This window comes from Ovis canadensis, chromosome 15 (assembly GCF_042477335.2).
Source record: "Ovis canadensis isolate MfBH-ARS-UI-01 breed Bighorn chromosome 15, ARS-UI_OviCan_v2, whole genome shotgun sequence".
NCBI classification, from domain to species: Eukaryota; Metazoa; Chordata; class Mammalia; order Artiodactyla; family Bovidae; genus Ovis; species Ovis canadensis.
In genome coordinates this window covers 50,834,623-50,856,840 of record NC_091259.1, presented here as the reverse complement: position 1 = coordinate 50,856,840, position 22,218 = coordinate 50,834,623, and the positions used below count along the sequence as shown (strand labels likewise).

At 39.7% G+C, this 22,218-nt stretch overlaps 1 protein-coding gene across 2 annotated transcripts in view; it reads left to right on the top strand.

Moving 5' to 3' along the window:
- SWAP70 (switching B cell complex subunit SWAP70) overlaps nucleotides 1-22,218 on the top strand; it is a 76,531-nt gene that overhangs the window by 11,859 nt on the left and 42,454 nt on the right. For both annotated transcript variants that reach the window (XR_011249337.1, XM_069554412.1), the window contains exon 2: nucleotides 11,645-11,785. Coding sequence is in view for 1 of the 2 variants with exons in the window: in XM_069554412.1 (XP_069410513.1) it covers nucleotides 11,645-11,785 (141 nt within the window). In the remaining variant the exon portion in view is untranslated. The remainder of the gene's footprint in view (nucleotides 1-11,644; nucleotides 11,786-22,218) is intronic.

Sequence of the window (22,218 nt, the reverse complement as noted above, 5' to 3'; positions counted from 1 at the left end):
GATTTTGTTCTTGTACAGAATAAATGATTAATGTGTATTTGTTGACTGTGTTAGAATGAGTAGTTTAGAACTGATCCTCTAAAGAGGGGAAGTTATTAAACTTTGGAGGGTAGATACGTGACAGAGAGTTCTGAGATTTTTCTCATGATGTGGGTGTGATAATACGAGGTGAGAGGCTGGAGATGGGGAACCAAGTGAGGGACTGCTGTAAAGATTGATGTGTGCTAGACTGGGGTGGTGGCCCTGGGAATCAAAACCAACAAGCTCCCTACTCTCATGGAGCTTGAAGTCTTGTGAGTGAAACGTATCAGCAAGCTGACAGTCCAGATATAATGAGATAAAGAAAGTACACAGTGCTGGGAAACACAGAGGAAGGGAAGTACTTAGCGGTGGTGAGGACTGGAGGCATTGGGTCAGAGAATGCTTCTACAGCAATAGTCTGTTGTCATTGACCCTAAGGAATGTGTGTGGCTCCTCAGTAAGCGCATTTGTGGTGAAAGATTTGGAAAGGAAATCCTTTGGAGACAGAGGAAAAAGTGTCAGGAGAAAGAGAGCACTGGTTAGGGAGTCAGGAGACTTGTCTCTGCCTTTTGTTTGTGTGTGACCCTTGGAGGTTTCTTCTTCCCGAGCTTCATCTTGTGCATTTGTGAAATGTGGAATAGCAGACAAGATCTTCAAGTCAGCCTTCTAATTGAACTTCATCAGCTTGATGTGTTTACCATGTCGTATCCTGATGAGTGGTCTCTGTTAGGGCCTCAGAAGGGAGAATGGGACCTGCTGGTGAGGGCAGGAAGCCTTTGTTCCCCCAGCCTCACTGTCTCTGGTTAATCTTTCACGAGTCGGTGAGGAGAGGGATTGACCCTGGGGGAGAGGATTGAATTGGATCCAGAAATAAGACAAACTATATAAAAAAGTACAAGAGGAGAGTCCATAGTTTTGTTGTTAAGGGAATGGTGGTACCACAGTCAGAATCAGGGTGGGAAACCTGTTTTGGGGGAGAAAGATAATGAACTCTCCTTTCGATTTTTTGGATTGAGACAAATTTAGCCTGGAAATCTTTTAATATTAGTGATATAAACCAGAGCTCAGTTGAGAGGTCAAGACTAGAAAGGGATCTGGGAGTCATTAAGGTGACTTGTTGTTGTCAGAATTAAAGCACTTTTTAAGAACTAAGGGCTCAAAATTGGGCTTTGAAAAATGTCCAGAATGGAGAATAAAGGGTGAGGGAAGTGAACCCATAAACACAGAGCAAGGTAGAGCTAGTATGTCGTGGGACCAAGAAAGTCTTAAGTGGAAAGGATGATCCCGACTGCCAGGAACTTGGGAGAGTGAATTGTTTAGAAGATGTCTGTCCCAGGTTGGGTTCTCCAGGAAGCAGATGTTGAGACAGAGCTGGAAGTGCAGAGGGTTACTGGGGAGAAACACGAATGGAGGAGAAAAAGAGAGAGGAAGCAGGATTGGGAAAAGGAGCTGTCAATCTAGGACATGGACTTGACAAAACCAGGAGCTCTGGAGCAAAGATGGCCTCTTGGAGGATACCCACACTGGGGAGAAATGATGTCACTGCCTTGCTCAGTCATTGGCTGAGGTGGACCCCAGAGGTGCTAACAGCTGGAGGCTCTGCTAACCTTAGCTACTCCTTGTAGCTGGGCCTCAGTTCCTTTCTTGAGTGCTGCAGCTCTGTGTCTGCCACAGAGTCTTTTTGAGAAAGCAATTTTATGACCCTGATAGGGATAGAAAGAAGCCATATTATAGTGACTAGAGGGGACAAGGGGCCAGAGTGGTCAAAGGATGGGACAGCAGAGGTCAACCCTCAGATTTGTGATCTTTTTTGTCATCACCTTGGGTGTACACTATGGCTTCAGATCTCTTGGAGAAGAGTATACTAAATTAAACTACCTGGTTTCTCTGTCTTCTACTGTACAGTTCTCTCTCATACACTTGTTAATTTCTCTTGAGTCCTTTCCTCAAAAATCTTTCCTGGAATTTTGAGAAACTGGACTGCTTTACTAAGTCTCAGGTCAGATGAGTAATGCCTGCTAACTCTGGGAGTGTTAGTGACTAATAGAGGTATTGTATAGAGTTTTTTTTTTTAAGCTTTAAAAATTATCTGAATTAGAGATTCCAATTAAAAATTCTTTCTGGAAAGAATATGCTGGTAGTTTAGTGAAGTACATTTTAAAAACCCACATCTAGATTACGGAGAAACAAGCTAAATGAAACTAAACCAAAAAAAATAAATAAAATTCTTAAATGGGACTCATTTAGCAAACATTTGTAGGCATCAGACACTGTCTTCTCGGCATTTCATTAGGTTTTAGTATTACAGGATAGATAAACTATAGACCCTCTCTCTAAGGAGCTTACAGAGTAGTGGGAGAAACAGAGGCTTACTTCTTATACATGAATTATCTTCTTAAAGACATTTGTTTATGCTGTGATCCAGTGGGAGGCTGGAATCTAAGGAGGCTGCTCAGATAGGGAGACTTTGTTGCCCACAGTGTGGCTTCTTCAAGAGGCATGGCAAAGCATAGTTCTTTATGGATGACTAAAGTGAGTTAATTTCATCAACTTTATAGTCCTACAGTGATCTCTTCATATAATTTTATTGGTGCTTTCTATCTGGAATTTTTAAAAATTCATTTAACATTAATAATTTTACATAAATATATTTAAATTTTACATAAATATAAAAGCTTCGCCTTTTCTCATTTTAAAGATAGTACCTAGAATATTCAAACAGTACCTTAAAGTATAGAGACAAAGATAAAAGCACCTGGAATCCTACCACTAAAGGCAGATGCAGTTACCTTTGCAGGGATTATCCTTTTAACATTTCTTTGTCCCTCCCTATCCTTCCTCCATCTCCCTTACTGCTTACAAGCATATACATTCGTGCACACATGTGCATATACATATATATTCCTTTAGGTAAATAGGATCCTATTTCATATGCTTTTGTAACCTGTTTTCTTAATCAGTGTGTTAGGGTCATGTTTCCATGTCAATGCACATAGTCACAGACACCATCATTCTTTATAATGACTATGAGCTGTGTTACTGTGTTGATGAGTCATGCTTTATTTAACTGCTTTACTACTCAGAGATATTTGAAATGTTTTGGTGGTTTCAGCCAGGGATGCTGTGAAACTTCCTACAATGCATAGGACACTTCTCCCTGCTCCCCAGCAAAGAGTTATCTGGTCTAAAATGTCAGTAGTGGTGGAGAAAACTTGCTCTATACCTTCTCTGGTATTGGATGTTGGCAATTTTTACTCTCCCATGTCTGCTCAAATGCCAGGAGTTGCTTTTCAGGCGAAAAAGTAGTTGCTTTTTTAATGTGTATTATGTTGATTACTAGTGAAGTAAAGCATCTTTTCCTATATTTATTAGTCATTACTAATAATGACTAATTATTAGTAGTCATTGCTAATGACTGATTATTAGTAATTAGTCACTGCTTTTGTGAATTTCCTATTCATGTCTGTTGTCCATTTTTAAAATTAGGTGTTCATTTCTTAATAATTTCTAGGAGTAATTTGAGTATTGGAGCTATTGGCCTTATTTTGTTTATGGTGTCTCTTTTTAAAAGGAAATTTAAGAACTTCTATGTGGTCAGATTTACCAGTATTTTCTTTCTGATTTCTGAAGAGGGCCAAGTTAGTGAACTATTCAAAATAACTTTTTAAAGATAGTCTGTTTAAAATGTAATCCAGTGGCATATCCTGTAGTTTGTCATTGTTGTTTAGTTGCTGAGTTGTGTCTGACTCTTTTGCAACCCTGTGGACTGTAGCCTACCAGACTTCTCTGTCCATAGGATTTCCCAGGCAAAAATGCTGGAGTGGGTTTCCATTTCCTTCTCCAGGGGATCTTCCTGACCCAGGGATTGAACCCGGGTCTCCTGCATGGGCAGGGGGATTCTTCACCACTGAGCCACCTGGGAAGCCCATGCTGTAGTTTAATGGCGTGTGTTCTGTGGACAGCATTGCAACAGGTGATTTTGCTTTAGCTATCCTGCCTTAATGTGTCTGTGAGTGTTACATTCCTATTGAGTCCTCCCTTGACCCTCTGCTAGTCACTGAAGGATATGGAAGAACAGTTTTAGGCAGGGTTTCCTCCCTCTCTGAGCCACAGTTAGGTATTTGAGATATTGCTAGTGTATGAAGCAGAATTCATGTAAGTGCTAAATAGGAGTTCAGTGGGCAGAGGGGGCAGTGAAGGATTCCTGGAGTTTATGAAGAGTGACTGAGTCTTGAGTGATGCGACTAGGTAGCAGATGACGCTTCCAGCACAGGGCTTGACTGTGGGACAGGCAGTTAGGAGAGTTGGGTTCTTGGTTCCGATTTGTTACTCATCACTTCAGTTCAGTTCAGTCTCTCAGTCATGTCTGACTCTTTGCGCCCCCGTGGACTATAGCATGCCAGGCCTCCCTGTCCATCACCAACTCCCGGAGTTTACTCAAACTCATGTCCATCAAGTCGGTAATGCTATCCAATTATCTCATTCTCTGTCGTCCCCTTCTCCTCCTGCCTTCAATCTTTCCCAGCATCAGGGTCTTTTCTAATGCGTCAGCTCTTCACATCAGGTGGCCAGTGTTGGAGTTTCAGCTTCAGCATCAGTCCTTCCAATGAATGTTCAGGACTGACTTCCTTTAGGAGGGACTGGTTAGATCTCCTGAGAGTCAAGGGACTCTCAAGAGTCTTTTCCAACACCGTAGTTCAAAAGCATCAATTCTTTGGCGCTCAGCTTTCTCTATAGTCCACCTCTCACATCCATACATGACTACTAGAAACACCATAGCTTTGACTAGATGGACCTTTGTTGCCAAAGTGATGTCTCTGCTTGTTAATATGCTGTCTAGGTTGGTCATAACTTTTCTTCCAAGGAGCAAGCATCTTTTAATTTCATGGCTGCAGTCACCATCTGCAGTGATTTTGGAACCCCCCAAAATAAGTCTGACACTGTTTCCACTGTTTCCTCATCTATTTGCCATGAAGTGATGGGACCAGATGCCATGATCTTCGTTTTCTGAATGCTGCATTTTAAGCCAGCTGTTTCATTCTCCTCTTTCACTTTTGTCAAGAGGCTCTTTAGTTCTTCCTCACTTTCTGCCATAAGGGTGGTGTCATCTGCATAGCTGAGGTTATTGATATTTCTCCTGGCAGTCTTGATTCCAGCTTGTGCTTCATCCAGCCCAGCGTTTCTCATGATTACTCTGCATATAAGTTAAATAATCAGGGTGACAATATACAGCCTTGACGTATTGCTTTCCCTGTTTGGAACCAGTCTGTTGTTCCATGTCCAGTTCTAACTGTTGCTTCCTGACCTGCAACAGTGTGTGTGGCTTAGACAAGTCTCAGGCCTCAGTCTTTTTATCAATGAAATGAAGAGATAGGATATTTCTTAAGATTGTTGTCACTGCTAAACTTATTATGGTTTTACTGTCAAAGGAGGATTTTTGGAAGGAATTTGTTCAGCATTTATTGAAAGCCTTCTGCGTTCTGAGTAGCATGCTAGGTACTCTGGGAATGCAAGGGTGGATAAAACATGGACCTTTCAGAAATTTAGTCTTATGGGAGAGAGTAAATCATGTGCAGGAGTGTAAGATAAGAAATACAGAGTGCTTGGGAAATGCAGAATGGGGAAGACCGTCTTGATTTTGGGTGGTGGAGGCTTTAGAAAGGAATGGCATTTATGTTAGGTAGAAATGGAGGTGTAGGGGTGGTTGGAGCAGAGGCCTGGAGGGGGACAGGGAAGTGATACAGGGCTTGCTTGATGTGCTGTACTCAGTCTCTTCCGTTGTGTCCGACCCTTTTGCGACCCTATGGACTATAACCTGCCAGGCTCCTCTGTCCGTGGAATTTTCCAGCAAGAATACTGGAGTGGGTTTCCATGCCCTCCTCCAGGGCATCTTCCTGATGCAGTGGTTGAACCTGAGTGTCGCCTGAGTCTCCTGCACTGCAGGCGGGTTCTTTACTGCTGAGCCACTGGGCAAGCCCCTAAGGTGTTCTGCATAAACTTGTTTGGCTAGTTTTGTACAGTTGGTGCAGAAGGGTGGGAAAAAATAAGGCTGAAAGTAAAGTGGGACTGGCTTGCCAAAGGGCATAAACCTCCTTGATTTTTACTTTTGTAGGCTTTTTATGACTTTTAGACAAGGTGGGAACGTGAGGTAAGCAGCCCTTGAAGATGAATGTGGTAGAAGTGGCTAAGATGGTGATTGATTGCATTCAGGGACTTGAGTCAGAGATGACGTTGAGATTTCTAAGGCTGCATATAATACAGATAATTTAAGAGAAAGCAAGCAGGCTTTAAGCAGTGACAAGCAGGACGAAAAGATATTGTCAGGAAAGGGAAAACGAGTCCTTGTGGTAAGGGGTGGGATTTCTATTAGGACAATGCTCTTAAGGCAGGGCATAGCATGGGTAGGAAACTGGTCATTCTGTTAGGAAGAGTTTTCTGGTAATTCGCCATCAGCTTGAAATTTTATTAATCAGACAGGAATTTTCACGCTTTAAAAAAAGATTACCCATTATGAATTTTAGTTCTGTAATTGTGTCCCTTGAGATAAGCTTGTTGGGATCTCCGCCCCTCTTTTTTTCAGTGTTGAATTTTGCCCATTACGCACATCCTGTAAAGGGAAACGGTGTGTGACTGGGGTCGGCGCTGGGTGGGGGGTGCGGGGCATTCTTTTCAGAGAACCTTTGTAATCTCTGCATCTTTGGGAGGGAGGAGGGTGAGCATTAGGCACTCAGGTGTGTCAAAACACTGTGTAGTCGTTCATCATCCTTGGTTTCTTTCCATGATAGTTGGAGTGAAATACTTAAAAAGGGTAAACGGCAAACCACTGAACAGGAACCAACCACACGAGCAGTTAGTCATTTCTTGTCGGCAGAGGCCCTGCAGAAGCACTGGCAGACAGCTGTGAAGGAACTGGAATGATGAGGGCCTGGCATGGATATGGATCTTTTATTGTAGTAACAATAGTTTATTCTTCGGATTGAGGAATGAGACCAAAGTTGCTTAGCAATTATGTGGGCGTTGAAAGAATTGGCCTTTGGAGGAGCAGGCATTTGAAGTAGGATAAATTCAACTTTCTCAAGAAACTTACAGTGATTAGCGTGATTCAGGGGCAGTCCTTTTACAAGTCAAGAACATGTAGTCCTATTTCCTCCTGATGGCTTTGGTCCTCATCTGTTTTCCAGTTTTCTCATCTGGAGAGGAGGATGGTAACTCTTGGAACAGTTTTCCCCAAAGGCAGGTGTTGGGAGATGAGGGCTCCCAGGAAGAGAGTGGTCCCAGATTTCTAGGCAGATGTGGTTCTTGACCATTGGATCTAACTTCGCTTCACTAAATAGCTGTAGCCATCTTGCTGGGTGCTGGAGAACTGACCTGGTGGGCACGGGTCCCTCACTTCCCTTACCAATAACAGACACGCATGGCCGCAGCACACAGGTCACTTTTGTATGGTCAGGGCTCTCTGTCCACGAGGAAAGGGGAAGTGGTAGGGCATGGAAAGGGCACCAGAGAGTAAGGTTTGGGTTCTAGTCCTCATTTCACTGCACCAAAAACTATGTGATTTGGGAGACGTCTCCTCATCTCTGAATTAGCTTCATCTGTACAGAAGCAGTACTGTCTACTCTCCAGGGGTAAGACTAAAAGCAGCTAATGGATAGTGTGAGTCTACTCTAAAAGAGCATCAACTGCTTACACTTTTTTTTAGTGTAAGTTTATGGAGATTTTATGTCTTGTTACTAGTTTATATTCTGGCCTTCAAGAATCCTCTTTTTTTTTTTATACCTTTTACTTAAAAACTTTGAGATACTGTTGTTACTTTGTTTAAAGAGGACTTTCCTGTTCTAGACCTTACTAACAATGAAAAAAGCTGAATTTCTGATCTATAGTTCTTTCTGTTGAATTCATGAAATGAGTTTTGGTTGACAGTTAAGGATTGGACTTTTCAAAACATTAGTTTTAGAAACAAGTCACCAACTCTTCATTTTGCAGTGAGGGTACTGAGACTAAGCAAGTAAGCAGCGAAATATTCTAATATTTTAAAAGGGTAAATGGCAAACCACTGACCAGGAACAGACCACATGAGTACAGTGGGCACTCAAGTCTCCTCCTCCAGGGTCCTTTAATATAATCTGATGCCTCTCTCACAGTTTGCTTAACTAAAATAAGGTGGTTAAGAAGAAACTTATCCTTGAATTCAGTTATCCCTGTATTTTTTTAAAGTTCTGTTTAATTATCCATGGTTGGAGTCTAGGGTTTAAATCTAAATCTTCAGTGAGGTCACTGGATTGAACTAAAGCACCTACACAAAGATGTTGCTTTTAGAAAACTGGAAACATAATTATGTTTCTTATTACTGGAGAGTGTTGGACCAGGGTTTGCAAAACCTGACTTAGTCTCAGTTCTCCTAAGTCACCTTAGTCAAGAAAAACAAATTTAATCTCTTTGAGCCAGTACTCACCGTCTGTAAGATGGGAAGGGTGACAATATAGCATCTAAGGCCTCTACCAGTACGTTAGTTGGAGGGTCTGTGAAACCCAAAGGCAGAGAAAGGGATGGGTGTGGGAGAGATTGGTGTCTCCTTTTTGTACCCAGAGAATTTTGCATTAATCAGTTACTTTTCCCATATTATCCCTCTATCTGGAAAACCTTCCAGTTGCCCTTTTCCTACCCCAAGTGACAGTGAAAGTGGTAGTCACGATCAGTTGTATCCGATTCTTTGCGACCCCATGGACTGTAGCCTGCCAGGCTCCTCTGTCTATGGGATTCTCCAGGCAGGAATACTGGAGTGGGTTGGCATTTCCTTCTCAAGGGGATCCTCCTCACCCAGGCATCGAACTCTGGTCTGCATTCCAGGCAGATTCTTTACCATCTGAGCCACCAGGGAAGCCCTTTCCTACGGAAAAGCTCTCCTTATTTTAAGGCCTAGGTTACATTTCATTTAATATATGAAGTCATTGTAGCACACACTATTCTTTCTGAACTCATTTATTGCCCTTGTACCTTATTCATCCATTAGTCATGGTACGTTGCTGTGGAATATGTCTCCCTTTTATACCTAATTTTTAGGGGGTAAGTTAATGTAGAAGATAAAGTATAGAGTTCGAAGATAAGTCAGTTTAGCTGTGTGGTACTTCCTGGTGGTCCAGTGGCTGACTCCACACTCCCAATGCAGGGGGCCTAGGTTCCATCCCTGGTCAGGGAACTAGATCCTACATGCCGCAGCTAAAGATCCTGCCTGCTGCAGTAAAGATTGAAGATCCTGAGTGCGGCAACTAAGACTCAGCGTAGCCAAATAAATTAAAAAAATTTTTTAAAAATAAATATTAAAAGATTTAATGTGAGCTTAAGCTGGCCATTAAGAAAAATGTGTGTGTATGTATATATGCTTAATTTTAAAAATAGCTGTTACATTTTTTGAATAGGTAAAAATTTTTTTTTCTAGAACTTAATAAAGAGGGAAATCAAACTAGTTTTTCCTCCACTGTTATTTGTTTCTCATATATCCTTGTAGAGTTTTTAATTTTTTTTCTTCCTTTTTCTTTTACATAGAAGCACACTGTATGTAGTCTTAGGTACTTTTTTTCTTTTTTTTTCCACTTAAGGCACCTGGGAGATCTTTTCATATCACTACACACAGTAAGTTCCTCATTGTTCTTAATGTTTTATGGATATACCATAGGTTAACCTGTGGTTGGGAGTTTTTACTTGGGTAAAGTCCCAAATAATTTTAAAATCTGAAAGACTTTTGAGCCTTATAAGAGGACTGTGTTCTTTATTTTTCTGTATTTCCACAGTGTGTTGCCGTTTTTAAGCACTTTATATTCTTGAAGTAGATCCTCACAAAACCTCTTTGGAGATAGATAATTACTCTGTAGGTGTTACAAGGTAAATAAAGAAAGGAAATGTCTATTTAGGATTTTCTGACTGTGGTGCAAGATTCAGTAAAAGCTCCACCGTGCCCTTTTCATGTGCTGTACTACTAGCAAATAGAGAGTTTACTTGAGAAACACAGCCTGCTTTGTAGGGCTGATAAAAGTCTTAATTACTTCATTTATAACCATTTGTGTACTTCCTTCACTTTACTTACTTCCTTAAAACCAGCAGAGCATGTAGAAAAGGATCTCCACATAAATGAAGCTTTGAGAAACAAAACAAATGTAGAAAGAAGATATGCAAATGTTATTTTTATGGATTAATTTTTTAAATTGTAAAAAATCCTAACTGAAATATATGTATGCAGAAAAAAGTGGCTTGCTTAATGGAATTGGAAGTATTCATTGAGGTGGATGTGGCTCCTTAAGCAGTTGAATGGGTAGGGCTGAGAAAAACAGGGAGGATTTTAACCTGGGATTTAACATCTAATAAGATTCTGTGTTAGAGGAAGTACCAACTTAGCTGTATAATTTGATCTGTTTAGAATTCACAAATGAAATGGAAGGAATTTAAGTTTTATTTTTAAATTTTCACTTAATATGAAACACAGTTAGTACTCAGATAGCCCAAACTGCTAACTCAACTACCTGAATGTTAAAGTATGCGTTTAGACTATGGCAAGACGAGAACGCAAATTCTCTACAAAATATTTTCAGCCATTTTGGTGACTCCTGAGATATTTTTGCTATTGATTTTTAAAATATATTTTTAAACCAGGCACTTGATTTCTTTCTCTTTTCATATTTATACCCTTTTATTTGGCCACCTCATGTGAAGAGTTGACTCATTGGAAAAGACTTTGATGCTGGGAGGGATTGGGGGCAGGAAAAGAAGGGGACGACAGAGGATGAGATGGCTGGATGGCATCACTGACTGGATGGACGTGAGTCTGAGTGAACTCTGGGCGTTGGTGATGGACAGGGAGGCCTGGAGTGCTGCGATTCATGGGGTCGCAAAGAGTCGGACACGACTGCGTGACTGAACTGAACTGAACTGAACTGATACTCATCCTGAAAACATCATGGAGTTATAGAGATGGTTGGATGACTAGAGATTACTAATCAATATTTGATATATTTGTATATTAACTTGGCCTTTCTGTTGAACAAAAGAGAGAAGTGAAGCGGAGAGAGGTTGGGGCCGGCCTGGCGTGGCCACCTTATCGAGAGCCCCCAGCTGCAGCTCTTCAGTACCTTGTGTTTTCTTTTACAGCTTTAATTGACAGACACTGCTCTGCTTGGGGAGATGTTCAAGTCTGAACACATTCTCTTGCTCTTTCCTCCCTTTTTTTTTCTAATGTGGGCCAATTTATAAATGCCTACAAGGAATACGTGCAGAAGGGAATGGCAATCCACTCCAATATTCTTGCCTGGAGAATTCCATGGACAGAGAAGTCTGGCAGGCTGAGTTGGTGGGGTTGCAAAGAGTTGGACACGACTGAGCGACTAACACACACAGGAGTACTACAGATCTTTCATGGAGCCTGGCTCATTGTAGGCAAGTAAAAGAGACTCGTTTGACGTGAACCGAAACTGAAGAGGGGATGAGACCCTGTCGATGACAAGCGGGGAGCCTGGCAGCTGGCAGTTTATTTTTCATCTTTCTCTCCCCAGGGTAGCAGCCATCTGTGTTCCAAGAGTGAAGTGCCACGTGCTGCTTAGTGGATGCTCTAAACTGCTCTCTTTCTCCCTTACAGGTCCTTTCCCATAACCTGTGCACGGTGCTGAAGGTTCCACACGACCCGGTTGCCCTTGAAGAGCACTTCAGGGATGATGACGAGGGACCTGTCTCCAATCAGGGCTACATGCCTTATTTAAACAAGTTCATTTTGGAAAAGGTATGAGTCTAACCTCTTCCTGCTTACAGCGGTGTTCAGGTTACACATTTCAGGTGGGCCCCACACACCCTTGTTGGTGAGTTCCCTAAGGAGCTTAGTAAATCAGAATGAAAGAAGAGACTGGCAGTGCTTCCTCTTTCTCTCTCTTCTCCAGTGTCTTCTAAACCTTGGTTCTATATTTTTACAGTTGGCTCTTTTTTTCTAAATTAAGAACTGTATTTTGTGTTAATCTGTACCTGTCTTCTCTTTGGGAGCTTTTCTTTTTTCTTTTTAAATTCTGGTTCCACATGTACCAAAATTATTAAAGCATGGATTTGACATGATACGATTTTTTGTTTGGAATTCTGGTTCCACATGTACCAGAATTGTTAAAGCATGGATATGATGTGGTAAAATATCTATGCTTTATAGATATTATACAGCAAAGTTTTCATCCTGGACTTTTCTGGGTACCACGTGGATGTTTTCTCTGATACGTTATGACTAAGGATGCTATAAACTATTAGGTGTTTGGAAGCCAAATATAACCTACTGGTATTTTCTGCCTCATTTGAGTTCTCCTTTGGTTTGGATAATTAAAAATTGACACATTAAATTGTTAGATTTAATGTTCTTTTATTTTTTTTTAAAGAAAATAAATTAATGGCACATTTAATTAAAAACATTTGTGATTTAAAAGTTATGAAAGCTTGGAATTCCCTGGCAGTCCAGTGGTTAGGACTCTATACTTTCACTGCTGTGGCCTGTGTTCAGTCCCTGGTTGGGGAACTAATATACTGCAAGATGCAGCGAAAAAAATAATTAAGTAGAGTCTTAAAAAATTACATAAATTAGCTTGTTATTAGATAGGCAATTAGTACAAATATATGAGATAAAAAGTAAATTCCCTTTTTAGCCTGAGTCTTTAGGAGTAACAACTTTTAATTATTTGCTGACCTTTTTATATGCATGCAGACACATACCTATGCAATACATAGTGTTTTATTTCTGTACCAATAGGATCATGCTACATAAAGTTCAGTTTGTTTTTTTAACTAAGCAATATATTACTGTCATCTTTCCATATTATGTACATTTAGTTTAGATATGAAAAGTAATCATATATGCACATTAAGGGTTGGGAGTTCCTACTTTTGCTTATTTATAATATATAGTGTGAATTTCGGGGGTATATGTTAAAAATGTCTTTCAAAAAGTGACAGTGATAATACTTTTAAATTAAAAATAAAATACATTATAAAAGCCTACTTTCCAATCACCTAAATACTGTAACTACTGACATATTTTTTCCTATGATTAAAAAAAATTTTTATAGCTATTTATATGTATAAATTCTGTTTATAATTTAGTGTCTTTTTATAATAGCAAAGTACAGTAACTAAAATGTATAATAATGATTTAAGTTAGGGTTTGGAAAATGACAAAATGTTGGTCAGTATTTTTGTTTTAAATCACATTTTATTTTTTAGAAGTTTTGCAGCAAAGACTGTCAAAACTATAGTCTGTTCATTTAGGTAGTATTCTTTGTACCTGTATCTATTATTTCATATAAGCCTCAACAATACAATTTTTGCTCTTTATTTGTATATGTGTGTATGTTTATATAAATATAAAACATTGCCGTGGTCATGCTTTACTTGGAAAAGAAACTGCAGAGGGAGAAACCACACCAAAATGAAATGTAAGACTTAAACTTGTGAAAACCACCTATTGTATGATCCAGTTTATGTCCAAAATAGGCAAACACATAAAGATACAAAACAGATTAGTGGTTGCCAGAGGTGGAGGGAAGTGGGAATGGTGAGTGACTACTGATGGGTTTGAAGTTTCTTCTTGGGGTGATAAAAATGTTCTAGCGTTAGATAGTAATGATGATTGTAAAACCTGTGAATATACTGCTGCTGCTGCTGCAGCTAAGTCGCTTCAGTCTTGTCCGACTCTGTGCGACCCCATAGACGGCAGCCCATCAGGCTCCCCCGTCCCTGGGATTCTCCAGGCAAGAACACTGGAGTGGGTTGCCATTTCCTTCTCCAATGCATGAAAGTGAAGTCGCTCAGTCGTGTCTGACCCTCAGCGACCCCATGGACTGCAGCCTTCCAGGCTCCTCCATCCATGGGATTTTCCAGGCAAGAGTACTGGAGTGGGGCGCCATTGCCTTCTCCAGTGAACATATTGAATACTACTAAAATGTACACTTTAAGAGTGAATTTTTTGGTATGTGAATTATATCATGATAAAAAAAATTTTAATTGTATAGAAACTTACATATGACGTTTCAAATCTTCATAGTATGATGCTATACTATTTTCTTTTTGGGCTGCCTTCTGTTCATTGATCAGGTAGCTCATTTATGCTTATAGTTGTATTATAAGTCAGTAAGGGTTTTTTTTTGGTTTGTGAAGAAATTCTTTTTATTTAGAAAATATTTCCTCAGCTTTATTGAGATATTACTGATACCTAATATATGTAAATTTAAGGTGTATAGCACTATGAGGTGTATAGCATTATGATTTGATACATGTATATATTGTGAAATGATTGCTACAATAAGGTGACTTGTGTTAACATTGCCTCCCATAGTTACCTTTTTGTGTGTGGAGGGACTATAAATTTTAAGATCTGGTCTCTTAACTTTAAATATATAGTAGTATTGTTATTGTCACAATGCTATGCAGTATATCCCAGACCTTTTTCATCTTAAAGCTGGAAGTTTGTACACTTTGATCAGCATCGCCCCATTTCCACTACCCCGCTCCAGCCCCTGACCACTGCCATCCTATTCTCTTATTTGTTTCTAAGTTCAATGTTTTAAGTATTCTACATAAAACTGAGAACATATAGTATTTGTCTTTCTCTTAGATTGTCTTAGCCATGATTAGTTAGAACAGCTTCAGAATCCTGAGTTTACCATTTGATATTTCTGCGTTAATTTAAATAAAAGTCGAGGTTTTGAATACAACTATAGTGATGAGAACGTTTATATTCCATTAACAGCCCCTAAGATAAGAGAGCCTGTTGATGAGGGTGAAAGAGGAGAATGAGAAAGCTAGATTAAAACTCAGCATTCCAAAAACTAAGATCATGGCATCCAATCCCATCACTTCCTGGCAAATAGATGCGGAAAAAGTGGAAGCAGTGACAGATTCTACATTCTTGGGCTCTAAAATTGCTGTTGATGGTGACTGCAGCCATGAAATTAAAAGAAGCTTGCTCCTTGGAAGAAAAGCTGTGACGAATCTAGACAGCATATTAAAAAGCAAAGATACCACTTTTCATACGAAGGTCCATATAGTCAAAGCTATGGTTTTTCCAGTAGTCATATATGGATGTGAGAGTTGGACCATAAAGAAGGCCAAGTGCCGAAGAATTGATGCTTTGGAATTGTGGTGTTGAAGAAGACTCTTGAGAATCCCTTGGACAGCAAGGAGGTCAAACCAGTCCTTAATGAAATCAACCCTAAATATTCACTGGAAGGGCTGATGCTGAAGCTCCAATACTTTGGCCACCTGGTGCGAAGAGCTAACTAATAGGAAGGGACCCTGATGTTGGGAAAGATTGAAGGCGAAAGAAGAGGGCAGCAGAGGATGAGATGGTTAGATAGTGTCACTGACTCAGTGGACAAGAATTTGAGCAAACTCCAGGAGATAGTGAAGGACAGGGAAACCTGGCGTGCTGCAGTCCATGCGGTTGCAAAGAGCTGGACATGACTTGGCAACTGAACAGCAACAACAGCAGGACAAGTGGTTAGCGTATGAAGCCTGCCCAGATCCCACATAAGGGATCAGATTAGGTATACTCCCCCTCTTTTTGATCAGTGCCTATTTTAATCAAGTTTAGGCTGTATGAACTAGAAGCAAGACAGTCTGCAGTGGACCGTCAAACCCAAAGGACCCCCTTTCTCTGTGCCTGTAGGACAAACAGTGCCTAGCTCCCTAATTTATAACCCTAAAGTATATATGTTAGCACTCTGGCATCATGGACTTTAAAGAAATAGACAAAAACTTGTTGTCTTCCCTACTTAATATAAAAATGTGTTTAAAACATACTACAACCTCATTGTATTTTTACTTTTTTAAAAAATTTCAGTTTATTTAAACCAAAATAAACACCAGAAACAATTCACACAGTAAATATGTCTTATATTTGGCAAATGTTTGATGACCTGCTGCGTGCATGTGTTTGAGCTTAAAAATTAAAAAAAAAAAGAATTATGTCTGTTATTAGAATATATGGAACATACTGGGAAAGTCTCAGAAACCTGGAAATTGTGGTTTTTCAGTGCTAGAATTTGTGTGGGCTGGAAGACTGGATAGAGAGACATGGTTGAATATCTTGAGGTGCTGCACCCTGATACCACATTTTGTTCTCCTTGATGTAACTTTCTTTAAACACCCTGAGCTTTAAAGTTTTAAAATGTTCTTTGTTTTAGTATTCAGGTATTTAAAAGTTTTGTAACTGGGGGAGTAACTATATGACAAACCTAGACAACATATTAAAAAGTAGAGAGATTATTTTATTACTGACAAAGGTCTGTATTGTCAAAGTTGTGGTTTTTCCTGTAGTCATGTATGGATGTGAGAGTTGGACCATAAAGAAAGCTGTGTGGAACAATTGATGCTTTTAAACTGTTGGAGAAGACTCCTGAGAGTCCCTTGGACAGCATGGAGATCAAACCAGTCCATCATAAAGGAAATCAGTCCTGAATACTCATTGGAAGGACGGATGCTGAAGCTGAAGCTGAAGCTGAAACTTCAATACTTTGGCCACCTGATGCAAAGAGCTGACTCATTGGAAGGGACACTGATGCTGGGAAAGACTGAAGGGAGGAGAATGGAACGACAGAGGATGAGATGATTGGATAGCATCGCTGACTCGATGGGCATGAGTTTGAGCAGGTTTTGGGAGTTGGTGGTGGATTAGGAGGCTTGGCGCGCTGTAGTCCATGGGGTCGCAAAGAGTCAGACACGACTTAGAGACTGAACTGAACTGAACGGAGCAACTATAGCAGTATAAGAAGTCCAAAATTAGCCACTAAATTTGGGGAAAATCTTATTCACAGAGCAAGTGAGGATGTGATGAAACAGTGAGCCCTTGTTTATTATTGCTTAGCCACCTGGAGTGGAATTTTGCCAGGCTTTCAGTCCAAATAAAGCAGCCAAGGTTTCCATGATGTGGATTTAATTGGTGCCTTGTTTTGAAACTTGGTTGAAAAAAAATGCCAGTAGTGACTGAAGAGTGTTAACAGGAAACTTAAAGATTGTCATCAGTTAGGTAATGAATATATGAAATGATGATTAAACATTTGCAATATGTGCTTTTATACACACACACACACACACACACACACACACAGTCTGATTTGATCCTCATGCTAATCCTATGACGCATAACTGGAATTCTTATCCCCATTTAACTCAGGACGAAATAGAGAATATAGCTAATAAGGGGTAGATAGGTTTTGAACCTAAGCCATTTCACTTCTAGACTAGAGTACTTTTAACTGTATGTACTATTGAGGGATTAATTACTACTTTGCAGAATTAATACTTTTCCAGTTACTGAATATATAGTAGGGGCCAGGGGAAAGTGGTTTGAAAACCATTCTGATCATCTCAAACTCTCTCATCCAGCATCTAGTTCCCTTAGGTTCTTTCTCAACTGTTTTAATGTAGTTTTTCTTCTTCTTCAGTATCTGGTGTTCCTCAGTGTTCAGTTTGGTCATTTCTCCCCTGCCTCGCCGCCCCCCTGCCCCAGTTAATTTTTCCATTTGGTTTCTGTATTTGCTTCTTCAGAGGGAATAATTCACATTGTTCTTCACATTGATAGAATTTATTTTCAGCTTTCCTGAGACTTCAGATGATGATCTTGTGTGTTCATGTATTGAATATTTTGCCTCTGCTGATTGTTAACTGTGTTCTTGTTTGTTGAATTCCTTTTTTTTTTTTTTTAAGTAAAGAATAGGATTCTGTAAACATCCAGGAAGAATTTTTGAATTTTTGTGAGCTCCTCCCCACCTTTTGGGGACAAAAAATACACTGTGCCTGGATTATCTGACAATGAATAATTGAAGAAAGTGGTATATTGTTACTTTTTAAATTTTGAACCCCAGTCGACTACATTGGAAACTAGTTCTGAGACTTCGCTGGTAGTACAGTGGATCAGAATCTGCCTGCCAGTGCAGGGGACACGGGTTCAATCTGTGGTCCGGGAAGATCCCACATGCTGAGGGGCAGCTAAGCCTGTGTACCACAGCTGGTGAAGCCCACTCACCACTGAGCCTGTACTCTGCGGTGAGAAGCACATGCACCACCATGAAGAGTAGCTCCCACTGGCTGCAGCTAGAGAAAGCCTGTGTGCAGCAACAAAAGTCCAGCATAACCATAATTAAAAAAACAACAAAAAACTAGTTCTGCCTCAGCGTGTTATGAGGCAGTCTAAACCTTTCATGAGCTTTAATAGCCTAGTTGGCTTCTTCATCCAAATCGTTGTCAGTTCTTTTCCCTGATTGTACACAGTAAAGGTTGGTCTGGGCTATTTGACTAAAAACCAGTAATCCTTGGCCAATAAGCCACGTCCTAATTGGGGGATTTACTGCTTTCTAATGTAATCCTTTTTTTGATGTTGTTTTTGTTTTGGGAACACTCACACATACAAAAGAAAAATATACACAGAGAGCCATTTTTTTCAATATAATGCTTCTCTCTAGCAGTCTGCATTCTGTTTTCTTAGGCTGGACGTTATGCTTTCTTCCCAAATGCTTACTTGTCCCTTAGTTACAGTTCTACCATAAAATGAGTTTTCAAATTTCTCTTACCTTTAGCACTCAAAATGTTGTCAAATGTATACCTAACAAGCATCATTTAATAGGAAAGGGGGCGTGCGTGTGTGCTGAGTTGCTTCAGTTGTGTCCAACTCTTTGCAACCCTACGGACTGATTCCGCCAGGCTCCCCTGTCAGTGGGATTCTCCAGGCAAACATACTGGAGTGGATTGCCATGCCCTACTCCAGGGGATCTTCCTGAACCCAGGGATAGAACCTGCCTCTCTTAAGTCTCCTGCATTGGCAGGTGGGTTCTTTACCATTAGTGTCACTGGGAAGCCCGATAGGAAGGGTGCTGCTCTTAAATTCCCCAAACCAGGCTTTTATATGATTCTTATTATCCTTTAGCCTGTGTTGTTTTTTCTTTCATTGTTGCTTGAAAGTTACATAGTGTTAATTTAGAACAGTGGCCAAGTTGGACTCTACGGTTTCATCATGTTTGCAAAGTTACATAGGGCTAAAAACTTCTGAGTAATTGAAGAGGTTCCATGCTGAGAAGTGTGAATGACTTTATGTCATTGAACACCGTGGCCAACAATATAAATCTAAAACTGATGTAGTCTAAAGAAATCTTATGTTTTTTTAGCGTCAGTTCTTTATTACAGTAATCAAGAGGGAGAGTAACGTTATTTATGCCTGCAGTGTGGGGCACGTGGGATCTTAGTTCCTCAACCAGGGATCAGACCTGTGTCTCCTGCAGAAGCGCAGAGTCCTAACCACTGGAGTGCCAGGGTATTCGCAGAAGTATTGCTTTTTAAGGTAGCTACTTTAGTGAGATATAATTAATATACCGTACAGGTATATTTAAAGTGTACATTTTGGTGGTAAAAACCATATCCATTAGCACTTACTGTCCTCCCCCTCAGCTGTAGGCAACCACTAGTCTACTTTTTTCCTCTCTGGATTTACCTCTATCTGGACTTATGCAATGTGACTGGGACCGTGTGACTTTTGTGTCTGTCTTCTTTCGTTTAGCATCATGTTTTCAAAGCTCATCCATGCTGTAGCACCTAACAGTACTTCATTTCTTCCCATGTCCGAAAAATATTCCATTATGGGTATACCATATTTTGTTGGCACATTCATTGGATGATGGATGTTTTGTTTTCTTCGCACTTTCTGGTTACCATGAATTTACTGCTGTGAGCATGCATGTTCAGTTTTTGTGCAGAGGCATGTTTTCAGTTCTTGGTTATATACCTAGGAATGAAATTTGGGTTATGTGGCAACGCTGTGTTTAACCTTTTGAGGAACTGTCAAGTTGTTTTCCAATGCAGCTATGCATTTTACTTTCTGCCAGCAGCGGCTGAGGGGTCCAATTCCTTCATATCCTCATCAGCATTTTGTTTTTATTATAGCCATTCCGGTGTAGGAAGTACATAGCTTACTGTGTTTTGATTTGCATCTCACTGATAATTAATATAAAATACTGTTTTTAAAATTTGTTTTTTATTGTAAAGATAATAAAAGGGTATTATTCAAATTAAGAAAAAAAAGAACTTATTAAGAAAATATGTATCATCCATAGTTTTAACATACAGAGGCAGTCACTGTTAGCATTCTGATATGTTTGTTTTGAGTTTTTATTTTTATTTTATTTTTGTGGCCACACTGGCTTGTGGGATCACAGTTCCCAACCAGAGATTGCACATCCGTGCTCAGCAGTTAAAGTGTGGACTGCCAAGGAATTCCCAAGTCTTTATTTTTTAAAATGTTTTTATATATTGTTTTTCAAGGGATCATATTGAACACTTAACATTAATATTACCTGTCCCATGTCATTGAATTTTTTAAAAAACCTTGAGTATAAAGATGCTAATATTTATTTAGAGTCTGTTGTGTTTCATATACTAAATGTTTTAAACAGATGTTCTAATAAAGTCTTTATGTCAACTCTATAGGTTAAGTACCATCATTACCACCATTTTAAAGATGAGGAGATGGGCCTTGGGTTAAATGCTTGCTCAAGGTCACCCAAGTACTAAGTGGTATTCAGTGATTGTATAATAGTTTTGTACTTTATAACCACTTTTTTGGTGGACTTTTTATTTTTTTCCCCACTCTTTTAAATAATAGTGACTATCCTAGGTGAATCTTTATCTGACTTTGGTTCTCTTGTTAGGATAATTAACAAGTATTGATTGAACAATAAGTATTGATTGAACAAGTAATTAAAGTAGAATTATTGATCAAAGAGTATGAATGCTTTCTGAGAAAAATTTCTGCTGTTTCTAAAGCACTACATTGACCAATTTCCCTGTCTTTTGAGAACTGTTTCTGTTCCACAGCAACTTTAGTCTTGAGCTGGGTTTGTATGAAGTTTCTAGTTTAGAGAACATGTGAGTTTAGTTTTGTAAATACTTTTAGTACCTTGAATCAGAATTGAGGTGGTATCTTATTCTTCATATGTATGAATCTTGATGTAAAGTAAAAATTTTATGTAAAAATCAGAACCACTCTACATATTTCTTTCTTGGAAATTATCTTCAGTTTGGACACCTTGAAACCCTAGCAGCAATTATTATTAAATGTAAGACTATTGATTTAATATGTGTGATACAAACTAGAATTCTGGAGCCAGTTTGTAGATTTTTAGACCTTTTATAGTTTGAATGGGCCTAGAGACCATTTCAATTTATGGATTTATTTTGATTGAGGTCACATTGGATATTGAATGCATGCCCTTCACTGGCTTGCTGTTGTTTTTAGGTAAGTCCAGCATCTTCATCATGACACACAGGCCCGTGTTCAGTTTGGCTTCTGCAACCTGTCTAGCCTTCTCTCCCCTCCCTCTTGCTCACTTCAGGGCAGCCACCTTGGCCTTCCTCAGATTGCTGGGCCCCTTCTTGCCACAGAGCCTTCAGGCACGCTGCTTGCTCTGCTGGGAGGTTCCCTCCCGGACCATGTGGAGGCCTCGGCTTGATTGTCACTTCCTCAGGGAGGTTTCTCCAGGTAGCACCCCACCCATTCTAGACCTAACCAGCTTTCCTGTAATGTACACTTGTGACATTATCTGTGCTTTTTCTTTTTTACCACACTTTTCACCATATCGGTGGTTGTGTTATTGCTGTATAGTTTGATATCTTATTACTCCCCTGGAGTGTAAGTTCTAGGATGGCAAAGAACTGTTTCACCCATGTTGATGGGTTGTGGTTTTTTTTTTTTCTTTTTGGTATGTGCAGGAGCTTTTAAGTTTGATGTTATTTTGTCTAATTTTGCTTTTGTTGCCTATGCTTTTTTAGCATCATGTCTAAGAAATCACTGCTCATTCCAGTATCATGAAGTTTTTCCTCTATAGTTTCTTCTAGGAGTTTTATACTTTTGGGTCTTACATTTAGATCTTTACTCCATTTTGAACTTAGTTTATGAATATGGTGTAAGATAAGGGTCCATCTTCATTCTGTTGCATGTGGACATTCAGATTTTCCAACCTTTTTGTTGAAGAGACTGGCCTTTAAGTATAAATGAGGGTTTATTTCTGGGCTTTCTATTCTGTTTTATTAGGCTATGTGTCTGTCATTATGCCAGTACCATACTGTTTCTCTTTTCTTTCTTTCTTCTTGTTTTTTGGTCATGCTGAATGACTTGCAGAACCTTAGTTCCCCAACCAGGAA